Genomic DNA, 16549 nt, shown 5'->3' on the forward strand with positions numbered 1-16549 from the left:
TCGCCCGCTTTGGATCAACTTAGAAGGTCATCAAAGATGCCCTCCAAATATTCATCAAACTCCTCGTCGCGAGTTTTCTCAGCAACCACCGTAGTCCGTGTCCAGATATTGTCGGCATCCTCTTTCTGTTTCTCCTCCTCTTGGCCTGCAGTTTCTTCTGACTTTCGTTTGTCTTTTATAGAGAATCGATGCGAACGGGCAATCAGAATCGTTTAGAGTTGCCATAGAATAAAATAATCCTTACCTTCACCTTCTACTTCGTCTTCTTCCTCTTCCCCTTTTCTCCGCCTCTTTCCTTTCTCCTTTTCTCGTTCACTCAATCCCTCTTCTTCCCTCTTATCCCGGTGCCGTTTCCGTCGTGCCAACTTGGCCTGCCGTTTATAATTGAGTTTGTTGGAGCAAGCTTCACAAAGTCGCACCTTAACCAGTGCGTTCTTGCGCTCGCCATGCTCTTGATATGCGAAATTCACCTCCCAACTCTTGAGTCCGTTGATCTCTTCACAAGAAGTTGAAGCACAAACGAACTGGCCTAGTAGATACGTGAGGAGAGAGAGAAGTATGATAAATAACTGTAATATGCATACCTTTGCCTGATATGACTTCCTTCTGTGTCCGCCATCGCATGGCGATCTATCAATAAAAATGACCAGGTTTTGTCTTATGCATGCGCGATTAAAAAAAGCAGCTACACCCACCTTGCCCACTCGGTAGTACTTTAATTCTATGATGGCATACTCTTTAAATAGTTTATTGTAATACTTCTGAGCGACGCGCTGCTCCCAGGTGAGATTGGCATCTTCCTCGGGATCCCTCAAGAATCTGCTCGAAACAAAAAGTTAAGTCAAAGAATGGAGGCGAGCAAAGTGATATTCAAGTTACTTGTGATTTTCAATCAAGACGTCTACATCTGTCTTTCCTTCTGCTAGGCGTGATCTTGATTTTGAGCGAGTGCCATAGAAATTAAGATATTCTGTGACATATTTCTTGTGCCGCGAATACTTATGAATAAAAGACAACTAGTTAAGGTCGCGAATAAAATAGCGTACAATGTAAGGTACCCACGGCATCAAGTCCTCCTAAATCGTTGCGGAATATACGTTTAGTGAATTCATTCTGTTCCATAATGTAGAAATTGAACGTAGAATATTAGAGTAAAAATGATAGGAACACCGTGACTTGAAATAAATTGACTAACGGGGCTATGTACAAGGTTACAATACAAAATGCTGAAATTGAAATTAAAAAAAAAATATTAAAAACTATTAGACACTTCTCGTCCCCTTTTCTCGCACCGCCATATCCTTCAAATCCCAGTCCACCTGCACCATTCCTTCCATGAAGCGCTTCTCTTCCTTTTCCCTTCGCTCCCATTGTCTCTTCTCCGACTCGGGCGGGGAGGCTATATCCGTCTCTGGTTGTTGGCGAAGTCGCGATTTGAATAGAGCTGGCTCCATTCTCTCGAGCCTGGACTCATACCGCTGCAGTTTTCTTCGCGTTTCCTCCAGCTCTGCTAGAATTCTTCCGTCTAATGTCAGACCTTCGCCAAGGCCCGCAAATTTCCTGCGACCATCCTCCTCTTTGAATTGCGACACGAACGATTCAACGCGGCTCCCACGTTCAAATTGATCTTCGTATCTCTTCATGCGCTCCACTAACTTTCGCCGCTCCACCTGTAATTCAGCGAGCTCAGTGTCCTTCACCATCATATCACGCTGTAAGCTCTCGACGCGAGTCCGCAAGCGCCTTGCCTCTTCTTGCACCTCTCGGAGCTCTTCTTTAAGCGCCCGTATAGCCATTTCCCCGTCGCGCGTTAAACCCTGCATCTTTTCTTCCAGCGCTGCCCGGCTCGTCAGAACGCGCTCTCGAGTCACCATGTTTTGGAAGGCATGGGCCCTCAAATCCGCCACGACTCGCTCCAGTCTGTCGCTCCTGCTTCTCTCGACCTGCATCTGATGCAACGCATCCTGTTTATCGCGCTCAAGCTCGCGAAGCGTGGCAGTGAGCCGTTCATTTTCGACACTGACATCGCGGAGCTGAATTTGGAGTTCGTTGCGCGTGCCATCCAGGGTAAAGAGCATGTCACGCGCATTTTTTAGCTCGCTTTGCAAACGAATGTGCTCCTCTTCGGTTTGCTGAAGTTCTTTCTCGGCGCTGGCGAGACTCTTTTTTAAGTCTATATTAAGGGGATAAAAGAAGTGAAAATATTTTAAAAAATGGAATCGGTCGTAGCGTCTCACTCCCCAACTAACCTCTACACTGTTGCTCAAAAAATTGCTTTTCTTCCTTAACCCGCCCAATCTCAAGTGCACAGTCATCCAGCGCCCTTTGTAGCTGAGCGATGCGTCGTTCTCGAAGCTGCTCTCCCGACTCTCGCTCCATCTTTCGAGCCGTCTCCTTCAACCTCCTAATCTCTTCCACTTTATCTTGTTCCCTAAGCTCACATTCTTTATGTCGGTCCATTGAGATCCGCAGCTCGGAGGCAAGTCGATCGCGCTCCGCCATGACTCGGGTGAGTTCAGTGTCGAGTCGCTCACACTCGCGAATATAGGACGTGACCTGGGCTCGAAGGTGGTTTACTTGGGCGTCAGATTCGCGCAGGGACGCCTTCAGGCTATCGCGGTCGGCAGTGACTTGTGCAAGAAGCCCGGCAAGCTCTTGTTCCTCTCGTTTATCTGTGTTGCTTTCACTGCCATATTGCTTTCGTTCCAACCCGCGGATTCTCTCTTCACGGTATCTAAGCTCTTCATTCAGCTCTTCGCATCTTCTCTCTAGTCTACTTATGGCCTGCCTTGTCTCTTCTTCCTCTTTTTTGTCTTCCGTTTTGTTCCCGTTGCCATATCGAGTCCGGTCCTTATAGAGCCCCATAAGCTCTTCGTGCATTTGCGAGTACAGCAACTTAAGATTTTCTCTTTCCACCTCTATCGAGCGCATCTCTTCTTCAATATTATCGATATGAAACTCGAATTGGCGCAGCAGTGAGATCAGTTCACGGTACTGTTGTGAGGAGCCCAACCCTTCCACCTTCTCGGTCGTCTCCCGTCGGAGCGTATCACGAACAGAGTCCTTGGGCGTTCCCGCAATGTGGGATAGTTTCTCACCAAGCATACGAAGCTGGTCAGTAATGAGGCGCTGTTGGCTTTCAAGAACTTGAAGCTGGGAATCATGGGACGGCCGGCTGTCATCATGGGACGAGGTGGGAGACTGCCCTGGACGTGGTGATGTAGTGTTTTGAGGCGAAATTGACTGGGGACGGTCGAGCTCGGAGCGTGCTTCCACGAGTGCCAGGCGCAAGCGGCTATTTTCCGCTTTTAATTCTGAATAATTATTGCATTCCAACATAGTGTCCGGATTAGCCCTCGTTGTCATTCACATAAGTCGATGGGAATGTACTTACGTTCAAAGTCCTCGCGTATCTGCTCATTTGTCCGCTCTAGGGATTTTTGAATCATCGCAACATGTTCTTCCAGCTCCTCTGTGGTCATCGTACGTTGGTTGCTGTTGCCCTCAGTGTCGTCTGTCTCGCCGTCTTTTGCTCTGTCAAGCAAAGCACTTTGGAACCTACGTGTCAACTTCTCTACCTCACACAAGTTCTTGCCTAGCTTCTTCCTGCTCTCTGCGTTCACTTGCTCGACGAGTCGTGCTCGGTCTGTGCCATAGGTGGAGGCTAGCATCTCTTTTTCACGCTTTAGTCGTCCAACGTTCTAATCAATTAACAAAAATGCACGGTGAGCAATAGGCGGCCATCACAAGTCTATAATACTCATAAGATTTTGTGGGCTAGACGGATACTTACTTCCTCCAAATCCATCACTCTGTCCTGCAAATACTCCACAAGAGTCTCCAACTGTTCAACACGCGTCGATCGGGTCACCGCGGAAGATTTACTATTAAGATACTCCATGTTCTCGACACACCGCTCTTCGAGCGCAGCGTTCAGTCGAGTGATTTCATTCTCACGATGTTCGACTTTCTTGGACAGTTGCTCAATCTAAAGACGGGTAAAAGAAAATGGCCATGAACATGGAACACAATCAAAAGAGTAACTAAATTGTAGGTGAGCATTCCAACCTCTTCTTCTAATTCTTCTACTTTTTTGAGTTCTTCACTCTTCTGTGGTAAGCTATCGGCTTTAACGTCACCTATAAGAAGAAGCAAAAGGTTCGCTTTGGTAAACAGAAGGATAGGATGGGCCATTAGATTATATTTACCTTGGCCTTGGGCAAAACCTATCATCTTGAGAGCCTCTATCTGCTCTTCTAATAATCGTCTCTTCTTCCGCTCTTCTATTTCAACACGATCCTTCTCATCAGCCGCGTGAATTATGTCGACGTGTAGCTGATTGTTCTCCTGCGTCAAATATAGAATCTCTTTTCTCAAAGGCTCAAGCTATAACCAGGAAACAGTTAAACGTACATCAATCAATCAAACCAATGGTGAAATCAAACTAATTAATGAAATAAAAAACAAGCGAAGGAAAAAAAAAGCAGGGAAGTGAGTTCACACCTGACTCTCTGCATGCCATCGTGCGCGATCGGACGCCTTCTTCTCCTCCCGTAGTGTGTCTCGCAGCTCTGCAGCGAGCTCAAGCTCGTCGAGGAGACGCGAAACTAGGGGAACGCTCTCTATTGTAAGGAGCGAATCCCAGCCACATTGGAGGGCGCTGAGGCGATGGAGGGTATGGTTGTAATCTTGCTCGCGGTCCTGGTTGGTTTCTTGGGATGGTTTAGGCGCCATATTAAAAATTAGGAGGATATAGGAAGCAGGTGCCCTATCGATTCCCAAGGCACGCGCTGAATTGAAACTCGCGGGTCTGAAATCTGAAATCGAAAGCTGTTACAAAACTCGCCACACTGGAATGTTTATTGGAGCTTGGTCGCCCTGGACAAATAAAAAACAAATACTCCTTCGCACTGAGCAATCGGGCCGCTCTGACCCAGTGTCTCACAATCCGCCCTCGACTCCTCGGTGCTTATTTCCACAAAGAGCCGGCTTCCGTGGGAGGGCATTAACCTCACATGGTGTTGCAGACGCTACCTTATCTCTCTCATGTATCGTCTCTGTTTTGTTCTTTTAATAGGTTCGCGCTTGAAGACGCTTCAGACCTCTTGCTCTCGGGAGTGCCGCCGGCTGCCCCTCCCGGGATTGGTTGAACTCAATGCGAGCTCTCCTCATCGCACAGCGAATATTCGGTGGAACCTCATTTTACGCTTATTACTTAAATTTATTAGGTGCTTAGCTTTGCAATCTTAACCGCTTCGCAGGTTACCGGGTGATAACGGGCGATTAGGTCCCAAGGCAGGCCGCCATGCATTGTGCGGAAGGCGAGACTGGAAGGGAGATGGCCCGGCTGGATGGGTACGAAAAGAAGCCGCAGAGCAGCTGAAAAAAAAAAAATAAAGCAAATAAGCGGCATGCGTTAGGTGGCAAATGGCCCGTGGGAGATACGCCTCACATTAACAACGTGCCAGCCTGGCAGCAAGGGGGGAGGAAGGTGAACCGCCAAATGCAATATAGGGTATTTTTAGACATTAACATTTTGGATTATTAATTAGGTAACGCTGTTCCATCTCATAATTTATGACGGCCTCGGACCCTGTTTGAGGCTCTATATGGACATTCAGCATAATGTTAACACTTAACCACGCCCCAATGATACATCCCCAAACATTGCCGTGCTCTGATTGGTTCGCAGTGATGGTCTTTTCTCGAAAAATACGATTTTGGGCTGAAATGAAGGATAAATGTGCCAATCCCATTGCTTTCGCCAAGGTGCGGTGCCGAGCCGACTTCTGCCCATATATATTATGCTGGACCCGAAATTCCCGAATTTTCGTTTGAGATAAAATAAAACTTAGAGAATTGGCCTTCTCCCCATTGACAACATTAAGAAATGGAGACAACAACAACCACACAAGCTAGCACATTGCAGTTCTCATTCCCACTGACTGTAGACCCATTGCCCCCCATGCCGTTCCAGAAAGAGGCAAGGCACCGGCGACGTAGCGCCCCCGTGCGCTCCTCATTAGTCACCCATTCCATGGCAACCCCACCCTTTTTCTCCCCCAACACCCATGAGCCATTCAGCTTCTCCACATTAACAGGAGAAGAGCCATCCCTACTACCACTTCCTAGCAAGGCCTTGTCTGGTATGCCATTCCGCTCTAGCTTCTTCGACCCCCTATCACGGTATTAATTAGGTCATCATGCTCTCTGATTTTTTAGGCCCAAGACCCATTGCTCCGGCCCCAAGCCCCTCTTTGACCTCCGCTTCGATGCTGACCCCAACCCCGCTATACCCTTCAGTACCACCCCCACCTCCTATGTCGGCGAAGCGCGCAGCAGCGCTTACCCGACGTGCCGCACAAAATCGGGCTGCACAGCGGGCCTTTCGCCAGCGCAAAATCCAATACATCAAGGATCTCGAGGATAAGGCCACCGAGCTGGAGAAACTACGCGAGTCGTACGAATTGCTCAAGCGGGAGAACGAGCAGCTCCACGCCGCCATCCAAAAATACGAGCAACAGCAATACTATTCGAACCGAAGCGAGAGACATAGCCTCTCGCCTGCCTCCGAAACAGAGCGCTCCCAAAGCTCCTCGTCCCCCTCATCAATAGGCCTCCTGCTTGGACTGGATAATCCGCAGGTGCTGAAGGATTTGGGATGGGGGAACGATGGGGCCTTGATCTCGAGCGAGCCGCTACAAAAGCACGCGCTGCACCAGCCCTCCATACTGCAGCAGCTGAATTTGCCCGACCCCGAGTCGGCCAATTCTGACAGCTCAGTGCAGGCGGAGCTGCGGTTTGGAGACTTGAGCATGGAGGATGAAAAAAAGCTCTGGAGAATATAAACCAGATTCTCGCGATGATTCCCCTTGCAATAACTTTTCTTTTGGGAGCATGAGGCTTCTCCCGTTGTGTAAATACTTTTCATTCTTTTGCATTTTTTTTTTACATCTACATTCAAAATTAAGCCTCCGTCTATTTTCTCGTGATGAGAAGATACAAAAAAGTATACAGTCTGTTAATATGTTAATGCCGGTTGTCTCTTTTGAGCACTTCTTTTTGGTTTGTTGTACTAAGGCCAGAAAGCCAAAGATTGCGTTTAGCATATAAAGTTCGTGTGATTTTCATCCCCGATGATTGGCCAATGAGGCAAGAGATAGGAATCATGATGCAAAGCGCGGGCTGGGCCCCTCATTTCTTCTTGGAGATTTCGGCCAAGGATTGACGGGCAATCTGTGGAACGCATTTTGGGAATCCTATGTCTCCTCCCTCTCCTCCGCTCTTGCCGTGCTTTTTAGAGAGAAGCTGCTATTGAATGAGAAGGAGCATGGCGGTCAATCTTCCTTTGAAACCCAACGTTATTGTTGCGCTTTTCGTGTTCTACACGCTGATAATATACTTCTGCTTCCGAATGGACACGGCGCCCAAATGCGCCTGCGACAGCGAGCGAATCATTCTGGAGTTGGAGCAGCGACTTCGTGAACAGCACCGCGACCTACCCGCTCCCACTTCTCCCCCAGCTCCACAGGATTATTGCACAGACACGGATCGCAATGCGGATCCCAATCACTCGAAGAATCATCTCGAGTTCTGGCGTCATTTGTCATCCCCTCTGGTCGAGGAACAACGTGAGCAATGGCAGAGATTTGCCCAGAGCGTCTCCCCGTATCCCGAAGAGAGGTTTGGCGGCAGCGGTGTCGTGTTCACGGCAGGCAACAAGGACACGCTCGAGTTGACGTTGGTGAGTGTGCACATGCTCAGAAAACTGGGTTGCCATCTGCCAGTGGAGATATGGCACTTGACTGACGAGAAGCCGCCCGCCGACATCTCGCTTCCCGCCAATGTGCAGTTGCGCGACCTAGGGAGCCCAGAGAATGTCCATCCTGCGGTGCGTCGTCACGACGCTGATAAGAACTTCCAGATCAAAGCCGCCGCCATCATCAACAGCCGATTCGAGGATGTCCTCTATCTCGACTCCGACAACCTTCCGGTCCGAGATCCAACCCCCTTGTTTGCGAGCGAGGGCTACAAGAAGACGGGGGCGGTGTTCTGGCCGGATTATTGGAAGACCCACAAAGAAAATGCGATCTGGCGGGTGTTGGGGGTGAGGTGCTTAGACGAGTGGGAGCAAGAGTCTGGCCAGATCGTGGTGAACAAGCGGAGAGGGTGGAAACCACTGCAGCTGGCCTGGTATTTCCAGAATGAATACGAGTTCTATTTCCAGGTAGGCATTGGATTCCTGGTGAAGTCTGAGTTTAGCAAGCATGGAAATGTCCATCGATTTCTTTAACCCATGCCTATAAAAAAAATGCTTAGCTATTGAATGGGGACAAGGACACCTTCCGATTTGCATGGAAGGCACTCGAACAACCCTACCACATGATGCCTCATTTTGTTGCGGCCGCCGGAGTCAAGGTTGGCGATCGCTGGTGCGGTCACTCTATGCTGCAGCACGGCGATGACGGGAAGCCCCTTTTTATCCATGCAAACCTTATGAAGATCACCGACCGTCGTGTGCTCGGCGATCACCCATGGCAAGGGGTCAAGCGGTATCTAACGTCGAGGAGAAATACTCGGCTGCGGCCTGAGTTCTGGATCTCTTACGATGGTCGCGCCTGCATGGATTTCATGGGAGGCGAGGGGGAGCCTGAAACCACCGTCGATGATTTTGAGCAAGTCCTTCCTGGGTTCCGAGATTTGTATTTTCAGGTTGGAGGAAAAGGAGGCGAAGAGCGTGGATAAACCACTGTAGGGCCGGCACCGCTCTCCCCATCCCACCTCCTTCCTGGTCCTCTTCTATAGAACTATTTCATATATATATATATACGCAAAGTTGCATAAACCCTGAGCTACCTATTTTTTCCTTTATCTTGTAAAATTGCTAGCGATTTGCTTTTGTTTCGTTTTCTCCAGCTTTCCTGTTCCTTTATCGAGACATTTTAATAAGAGCCCGAATGGCTTCTGGAATGGCACCCTAATCCTGTATGGTACAAGATTCGAGGCATGAAATTTCAATAGAAACATTCATCTGTATATTTTATTTCCAATCAAAATGTATCCAGTACGGCTAGGGACATCATTTTCTCCGCCTTTCATCCTTCCCTTTCATTTCATTTCATCCCATTTTGTGTCTTTGACTTGCTAGCAAAAATCAAGGTAATTCTTATCAAATATCAGTCGGGTATTCAATGGTGCGTGTGCGTTTCGACCCCGGATTTGAAAGGACCAACCCAGGATTCCGCGAGTAGGTCCTCAATATATGAGCTGATCGTGTTTATCCGTTATCATCCCCTAGCAGAATGGACTATGACTCTTGTACAAAAAAAAAGGACATGCATAGCTCTTTTATTTATCTTCATATTGCAGTACATTTTTTCAATTTTTTCCGTATTGAATGCATATTCAGCATTGATCTCTCCCCCGATAGAGCGTGAACGACATGGTTTATTGAGGTTGCCACAGCGAATGGGCGACGCCTAATCAGAAAGAAGAAGTAAAAGGAAAGTTCAATGCGGCTCAATATCAGTACACAGCCGAAGTTAACTTACCAGGTGCCCAGGTCGGATTGGATGTATGGCCCTGGAGACATAGGTAAGTGCGGCCATGATACACGACACGATCACCAGGAGCATAGCTAGATGCGCCGGGAGATTAGGAAAGCTATGGATAATGTAAAGGGCACAAAGACTCACGTTCCAACGGGATCCCATTCGCGACCAGAAGCGCCATGGCCCGCCGGTTGCGCTTGATATTGACCGCCACCCTCCGTCACAAAGGCAGGTTCCTCCTTTTCAACAACAAAAGCAGGCCCTCCTCCCCCTTGTTGCTGCTGGAACTGCGCTTTGTTCTGCTCCCACTGTCGTCTCTCTTCTTCCAGTTTCCGCTTCTCCTCCTCGAACCTTTGACGTTCCTGCTCAACCAGCTGCTGCTGTTCCTGTTGCTGTTGGGCCGCCTGCTCCTCCTGGCGCTTGATCTCCTCCTCCTTCTTATTATGGTCGGTGATCAGTTTTCCTGCGAGTAGACCTCCTCCAATGGCAAGCGCCGCACCCAACCCGCCAATGCCAGCTTGGGCAGCATGCCGCTGGTTCTCCCAATTTTTCATGCGCTTTTGATGCTCCGGATTGATGACCGAGTAACCTCGTCCGGGCTCTCCGCCCACTTGCTGGGCTTGTCCCCCGGGGATCAAGACGAGATTGACCTCTCCGGTCGTTTCGCCCTTGACGCCGAATATTTCGAACCATGCATTCAATGCTCCGCCTTGGACCTGGTTCAAGGGAATGGCGGCAAAACCAATCAGCTCGTCCATCCCGACTTTTTCGTCATATAGCTCGACGAAGAGTTCCTGGCTACCGAAGGGCTGGAAGTTGAAGGCTTGCCCGAACTATAGCCCACGGATATCCATTGATATCTTATCAGACTCCAATATTTTAGGGGGAACAGCAAATCGAGTAGAAATAGTACCTGAGGATTTTGGCCGCCGTTTTTGGCGGTAAATGTGTGAGCGACCTCTTTGCCCTGCAAGTCGAAGCCGAGAATAACATAGGGATCCATCTGAGAGGGGCGCGGAAATGAGTCAATGTAGGAAGAATGATGGGAAGGCCCTTCTCACCTTTCCAATCATACTCTGGTTCTTCAGGTTGCGCGCAGCATTCACTCGCACTTCAAGGAGTCCGGAGGCCATGGTGGGTGATTAATTCAGAGAGGAAGAATTATGAAGGAAGAAAAAAGAGCAAAGTTCTCGTGAGAAAGAAGAGAGACTAAAAAAGAAAAATTGCGACTTGCAGGAGCTTTATTAAATCCCCCCTCGGCGCCTGCGATTTTATCTCCCGCATCGCGCGCTGCTTTTTTCAAATGCAAGTAGATGGGAAAATAGGACAAGCCGAAGTAGCACTCCATTTGCCACCGCTCTCAGGCACCCATCGCATTATGAATCCCGGTGGAACTCTGCCTGCTGCTTTGAAATTGACTGGCTGCTCGATCGGACTCCGTGACTACGTAATGCGAGCGCCAATGTCTTCTTTTCAATGACGACTTGGCACACCAGAGCCAGCCTATATTTAGCCTCCTCGTGCATACTCGAGTTGGGGCCCTGACGCGTCTTTCTTCGCACTCACCCTTCTAGAAGTTTCCTGCGTTGCTGGCTTGGCAGCCACAGAGACCATCCAGCTCTCCATCTCTAGAGAAGGATGCCCAGTTAGGAGAAATGGACACGGTGTAGCAAACGCTTGGTCTCGTTGGAGCAGTTGTCTTCCATATGATTTCAGATACATAGGCTTATGTTCAATCTTGTGGTTTGGGGCAGTTCTTTTATTTATTATTTCGCTGAGGCCCGCTCAGCTATATTTGTTTTACAATTTCACGTCGTCAAGTATAACTGAGATTGTTTGTACTTTATCTGAGTACATTCTAATGTTCTCTGAAATAAATGAGGCTACTTAGAACACTGACTTCATTTCAAAAAATAAGGTAATAGCTATGAACTTAGGGTGTGAGGAGAAATGCCGCTACGCCCATTCAAGTTTTCCGCGAAAACGGGTAACACACGTGGGGCTTACAGCCGGCGAAATCTTCGCATCGAATGTGAACACCGTTCCTCCATCCACATTTAAGCCTAGAATGTACTTTTGCCCAAATGCATTTTTTCTCGAGATGGTGCGCCACGGGTAAGGGGGTCCATCGTCGTCAGGACGGAGACGCACGAACAATTTTTTGGCGCATTCAGGGAACCTGTTCAACCAAATTAACGTTAGCCTGCCGGAAAGATAATTACTTGGAGGCATTTGGCGCTCACTGATCAAGTTGGAGCAATATATCGTGGTGCTTTGTAGTAATGCGCTTTTTGCCATAATAGGTGATCGTCCCATCTCGGTTCACCAGAGCGCTAATATCCTCTTGAAACGATGCCACCTTGCCGATGAGCAGCAAGAGAAAGAACACGGTGTTGCGCATATACATGCTCAAATAGTCTGAAAGAGAGCCGCAGAGCGGGTGTGCGGATAACCTGCACGTCGTATATCAGTGCGACAACTCTCTTTGTAGAGTGGGGGTGTGCTTATATCATGATTTTCTATTTAGTGAGAAGCATGTTGCAAAAAATTGAAAATAAACTCGGGAATTGGATAAGCAACAATTTGCCATCCCATCTTTTCAAATCCTTTTCCAGTTGTGTATGATTTGATTCCCCTGAAAATAAGAACTCTTATCGAAATGCTCCGCTTCCTCCATCAACTGTGAGAAGCGGTTGCCTATTTGAATCACCAAATTCCAGGGATGAGCTGAAGAGTATAAACGACATCATGGGCTCTTGAATATCATTTCGATAATTTTTTGGCTCTGTAGCTGAAATAGCCTATCCTACGATTGGAGTTGCATTGAAATGCTAGAGCCGATCGCACCAAATCTAGGATGATTTAGTTGGTTAAGCCTCTGGTCAGATGAATTTCAACCCTGTTCTGAATGTCGTCGCGTCACCCATCTTAGATTTGATATTCATTTCTATTAATATCTCTGTATTCACGATTCGCCAAAGGTATGTATTACGGACATCGCTTTTGCACAAGCCTTCGAAATCACCCCACTTTTTAATACAATTTCAATTTGGTCACCTTCGGAAAGTGCGGGAGGGAGAGAGTGGGTGCTAAGCGCCATCCATCCTGGAGGAAATGGCAGCTTGAAATCTATCTATATTGTTTCTATTTCGGCCAGGAAGATTTCAGAATAGATCGGGTTCGGCTTCAATTCGGATCGGCATTAGTGGGCAAGGCATCCTCTTTTGCTGAACCCCACAAGTATCTCCAAGCTATTCCCACTTGGAAGCAGATAAGTCCGTTTTTCGTCCCATGCGGTTAGGGCGAGGCACTACAGGTTTTCCCCCAGGCTAATTTTGGCTTTAAGGCGACAAAAGAGTTTGAATTCAAAACTATCACGTTGTCTTATCTCAATGTCATATAGAAACGAAGGTAAGCAGTTCATATGCTTCAGTTCTAAAATTATAAACACTCCTACTAAGCATTGGCCTACAAGACAGCATCCGATTTGGTCGATTGAATATCGGGAGTTTTTAGAGTGCGCCCTTAATTGTGACTCACAACACCCATTTCCTGAGAGTCCCGTTGAGAGACACTATACCAAGGGAATCAGGGCAGGGCGATGGGGGTTGGCCGAGCTAGCATGTAGAAAGGCGAGGGAAATGGTCGGTGACGTGCATACGATATCGGTAGGAGCGTAGATAGGGGATAGAGCGCTTATGGTAACCTCCGATGATGCAAAGGGGCTGGTTTGAATTCAAAATTCGACAGTCAGTTACCGTTGAGGTTAGCATCTTCCCTTGGTGGCTTTGCAACCCAGAGTAATTCGGAGTTGAAACTGCCAGAAGTCTTAAAAATAGGTCATTCTCTTCGAAAGGAACAAACAAAATAAGACAGGCCAGCACATCGCTAGCTGCGATTTTTTTTTATTCTACTATTATATTTTAGCCTTCTGGTTGTCCATCCCAACTGCATCTCTCCACTTCTTGCACCTCCCTTTTTGCTCTATTTACTCTTTTCCCCTCATAATAACATCCATCATCAAAATAATCAACTGGAGTTTGCCATCAGTGTCTTAGTGTCCATACATTATGAGATCTATAGGCTTAGTTAGTCTGGCCCTTATAGCTCTGCTTTGCGGGTCATCATCGGCCGCTTCTTCAACTCCTCATAAACTTGACCATAAAAATCGACATTACTACTCTGTTGAGATCACAGAAGACACACATCCCACTATCATTGCACGCAGACTTGGGGCAGTATGGGAGGGTCCAATCGGAGAACTGACCCGACATCATTTATTCAGCATACCTAAACGAGACTCGGAGAGACATTTGTTGGCTAGACGTGATGCGACAGAAGGCATCTTGTCGATGAGCAAGCAAGTGCCTCGTCTCCGCCACAAACGTGGGCCTATTCCAAATCTAGACGTCAATGACAAGGAATGTGTACAGCTGGAGAAGCGAGCACCTGAGCAGGTCTTGACTAGCTCCAAAATAGCCAAACAGCTTAAGATTTTGGACCCCGGATTCTTCCAGCAATGGCATCTGGTTTGTACCACATCCCCACCGGATTCTCATCCCATCGGATAATTTATTCTTTCTGTGCTTTTTCTTTTTCTTAGTACAATGAACATGAACCCGGAAATGATATTAATGTTACTGGGGTTTGGAGACAGGGTAAGTAGTGTTTGCCGCTGCTAAATTCCATTGAGGTTATTTATTGATTGAGTACCCTTTAGGAAACTACGGTGAAAACGTTGTGGTTGCCATCGTGGATGATGGACTGGACATGGAGAGCGATGATTTGAAGGAAAACTTTGTAAGCCACCTTCACTCCTATTTATACTTGATTCGACAAAATCTGATTTACATTTCTTTCGCTTTTTCTAAGTTTGCGCCTGGCTCATATGATTTTAACGACCATACTGACCTCCCTAAACCCCGTCTTCCTGACGACTACCATGGTACTCGCTGCGCTGGTGAAATCGCCGCCCAGAAAAATATTGTGTGCGGAATTGGGATTGCTCCCAGTGCAAAGGTTGCTGGTAATTAATGGCAATTTCAGATGGATTCACCCTTTCGCCAAGATCTTCATGAAAACATATGCTTTGACTTAAACGAATAGGCATCCGTATTTTGTCAGCAAAAATTACGGACGCTGACGAAGCGGCCGCCCTCAACTACGGCTATCAATACAACCACATTTACTCGTGCAGTTGGGGCCCACCGGACAACGGTAAGGCAGTGGAAGCCCCCGAAGGGGTGGTCCATCAAGCACTTGTAAATGGAGTAGAGAAGGGACGCGGCGGCAAAGGTTCGATCTTCGTGTTCGCATCCGGCAACGGTGGAATCTATGACGACAACTGCAATTTCGATGGATATACCAATAGTCGATACACTATCACCATCGGTGCCATCGATCACATGAATAACTACCCGGCCTATTCGGAGAAATGCTCTGCGATGTTGGCGGTCACTTACAGCAGTGGAAGCGGCAACTACATTGTACCTATCCCATCGGTTTATGAGTTTTATTTCAAGATTCGGCAAACTAACTTGGCCCTGTTTTATCAATAGTTCACCACGGATGTTGGGAAAAACACATGTGCCCAGCGCCACGGCGGTACATCGGCTGCGGCTCCTTTGGCAGCTGGTATTTTTGCCCTTGTCCTCTCGGTTCGCCCCGATCTTACCTGGCGTGACATGCAGCATCTCGTGGTGCAGACGGCAGAGCCGATCTCCCTTGACGAGGAGGACTGGGAGAAGACGGCATCTGGCCGTATGTTTAACCACAAGTTTGGGTATGGCCGGCTCGACACCTATCGCATCGTTGAAGCAGCCAAGACGTTCAAGAGCGTTGGCCCTGCTACCGTCATTAAGCTGCCCGTGATCAAGGTGGACATGACCATTCCCCAGAATGATGTTGGGATGACCTCGTCAGCCATTGTTTTGCTGGATAATGTGAAGTCGGCGAAACTTGGACGACTGGAACACGTCACCGTCACCATCAATATGGAGCACGAGTATCGTGGCGATGTGGAGATCTTCCTCGTCAGCCCTGCGGGTGTCACGTCCGAGTTGGCGGCGCACCGCCGGTTCGATGACAGCACGGAGGGGTTGAAGAATTGGACCTTTATGACCGTGAAGCACTGGGATGAGAATCCCATTGGTAGCTGGACGTTGAAGGTGGTGGACCAATTCAACCCCGACAAGGGCGGCAAGTTGTTGGACTGGCAAATCTCGTTCCACGGAGAACGCAATGAAAAAGCGGGAGAGGGTGTGGACTCGGGGGGTCCCAAGATCCCCGTGCCGAGCGTCCACTCCCCGGCGGCGACCAAAGGCAAACCCGCAGCAGCTAAACCCGCCCCCCCTCCCACCCCCAAGCCCCCAACCACAACCTTCTCTGCCCCAGCTCCCAAAGAAACTACACCATCCACATCATCATCACCGTCGTCCATCGTGGAGCCCTCCAGCCCCAATGCCCAACCCACTAGCGCCAATCCAGCGGTGGAGGAAGGAAATGAACCCGTTACGCCTCAGGATGGGGCCATCTTTGACATTCGCACTATCATGTATATTGTTGCAGGCGCCCTCATCACCGGGGTTCTTGCTGCTTTCGCCTATTTCGGGCGCAAATGGTGGAGCGACCGGAAGCAGAGGGATAACTATGAATTCTCAGTGCTCAACGGAAGTGAAGATGATGAGTCCCGTCAGCCACTGAGAGATGTCAAGGAAGAAGAGAACCAAGAGCTGTATGATGCGTTCGGAGAGAGCGATGAGGAGATGGAGGATGAAGAGGAGGTGTGGAGGAGGAGATTGAAGAAAAGAAGAACGACTTGTGATAACGTACATATTGGTATATACATTTTATTCCTTCCTTGAAATAGATTTTGTGCTTTGCTTTACAGGATATTGGATTTCTCATTTTACAAAAGCTTCCCCCCCTTATTTATCACCTTTCTCCCCCTTTTTTTTATTCCTTTTTTTTTCACACCTATATTAGGTGTGTTTCTTCTA

The 16549-nt window shown here is 48.2% G+C and overlaps 7 protein-coding genes across 7 annotated transcripts; 3 read left to right on the forward strand and 4 right to left on the reverse strand.

The window, feature by feature from the left end:
* Nucleotides 1-14: 14 nt before the first annotated feature.
* Nucleotides 15-1122, reverse strand: VTP21DRAFT_10592 (uncharacterized protein; the record flags this gene model as incomplete). The annotated part of the gene is made up of 6 exons (XM_069389945.1): nt 15-172; nt 245-529; nt 585-630; nt 696-819; nt 880-998; nt 1063-1122. The coding sequence occupies 6 exons, from the start codon at nt 1120-1122 to the stop codon at nt 15-17; spliced, it is 792 nt and encodes a 263-aa protein (XP_069253215.1).
* A 140-nt stretch (nt 1123-1262) lies between these two features.
* On the reverse strand, nt 1263-4734 carry VTP21DRAFT_10593 (uncharacterized protein; the record flags this gene model as incomplete). The annotated part of the gene is made up of 7 exons (XM_069389946.1): nt 1263-2173; nt 2250-3314; nt 3395-3701; nt 3794-3988; nt 4069-4139; nt 4209-4386; nt 4504-4734. The coding sequence occupies 7 exons, from the start codon at nt 4732-4734 to the stop codon at nt 1263-1265; spliced, it is 2958 nt and encodes a 985-aa protein (XP_069253216.1).
* Nucleotides 4735-5890: 1156 nt separating this feature from the next.
* On the forward strand, nt 5891-6848 carry VTP21DRAFT_10594 (uncharacterized protein; the record flags this gene model as incomplete). Its single annotated transcript, XM_069389947.1, has 2 exons — nt 5891-6146; nt 6223-6848. The coding sequence occupies 2 exons, from the start codon at nt 5891-5893 to the stop codon at nt 6846-6848; spliced, it is 882 nt and encodes a 293-aa protein (XP_069253217.1).
* A 470-nt stretch (nt 6849-7318) lies between these two features.
* On the forward strand, nt 7319-8745 carry VTP21DRAFT_10595 (uncharacterized protein; the record flags this gene model as incomplete). The annotated part of the gene is made up of 2 exons (XM_069389948.1): nt 7319-8227; nt 8320-8745. The coding sequence occupies 2 exons, from the start codon at nt 7319-7321 to the stop codon at nt 8743-8745; spliced, it is 1335 nt and encodes a 444-aa protein (XP_069253218.1).
* Nucleotides 8746-9447: 702 nt separating this feature from the next.
* Nucleotides 9448-10684, reverse strand: VTP21DRAFT_10596 (uncharacterized protein; the record flags this gene model as incomplete). Its single annotated transcript, XM_069389949.1, has 5 exons — nt 9448-9479; nt 9552-9637; nt 9696-10384; nt 10465-10554; nt 10613-10684. 5 exons carry the CDS (start codon nt 10682-10684, stop codon nt 9448-9450), a joined length of 969 nt encoding a protein of 322 aa, XP_069253219.1.
* An 823-nt stretch (nt 10685-11507) lies between these two features.
* On the reverse strand, nt 11508-11958 carry VTP21DRAFT_10597 (uncharacterized protein; the record flags this gene model as incomplete). Its single annotated transcript, XM_069389950.1, has 2 exons — nt 11508-11730; nt 11795-11958. 2 exons carry the CDS (start codon nt 11956-11958, stop codon nt 11508-11510), a joined length of 387 nt encoding a protein of 128 aa, XP_069253220.1.
* Nucleotides 11959-13621: 1663 nt separating this feature from the next.
* VTP21DRAFT_10598 (uncharacterized protein) lies at nt 13622-16414 on the forward strand (the record flags this gene model as incomplete). The annotated part of the gene is made up of 6 exons (XM_069389951.1): nt 13622-14080; nt 14155-14209; nt 14272-14351; nt 14424-14577; nt 14658-15037; nt 15110-16414. The coding sequence occupies 6 exons, from the start codon at nt 13622-13624 to the stop codon at nt 16412-16414; spliced, it is 2433 nt and encodes an 810-aa protein (XP_069253221.1).
* Between the last annotated feature and the right edge of the window lie 135 nt (nt 16415-16549).

This window comes from Calcarisporiella thermophila, assembly GCF_041956535.1.
Source record: "Calcarisporiella thermophila strain CBS 279.70 unplaced genomic scaffold VTP21scaffold_7, whole genome shotgun sequence".
Taxonomy (NCBI): Eukaryota; Fungi; Calcarisporiellomycota; class Calcarisporiellomycetes; order Calcarisporiellales; family Calcarisporiellaceae; genus Calcarisporiella; species Calcarisporiella thermophila.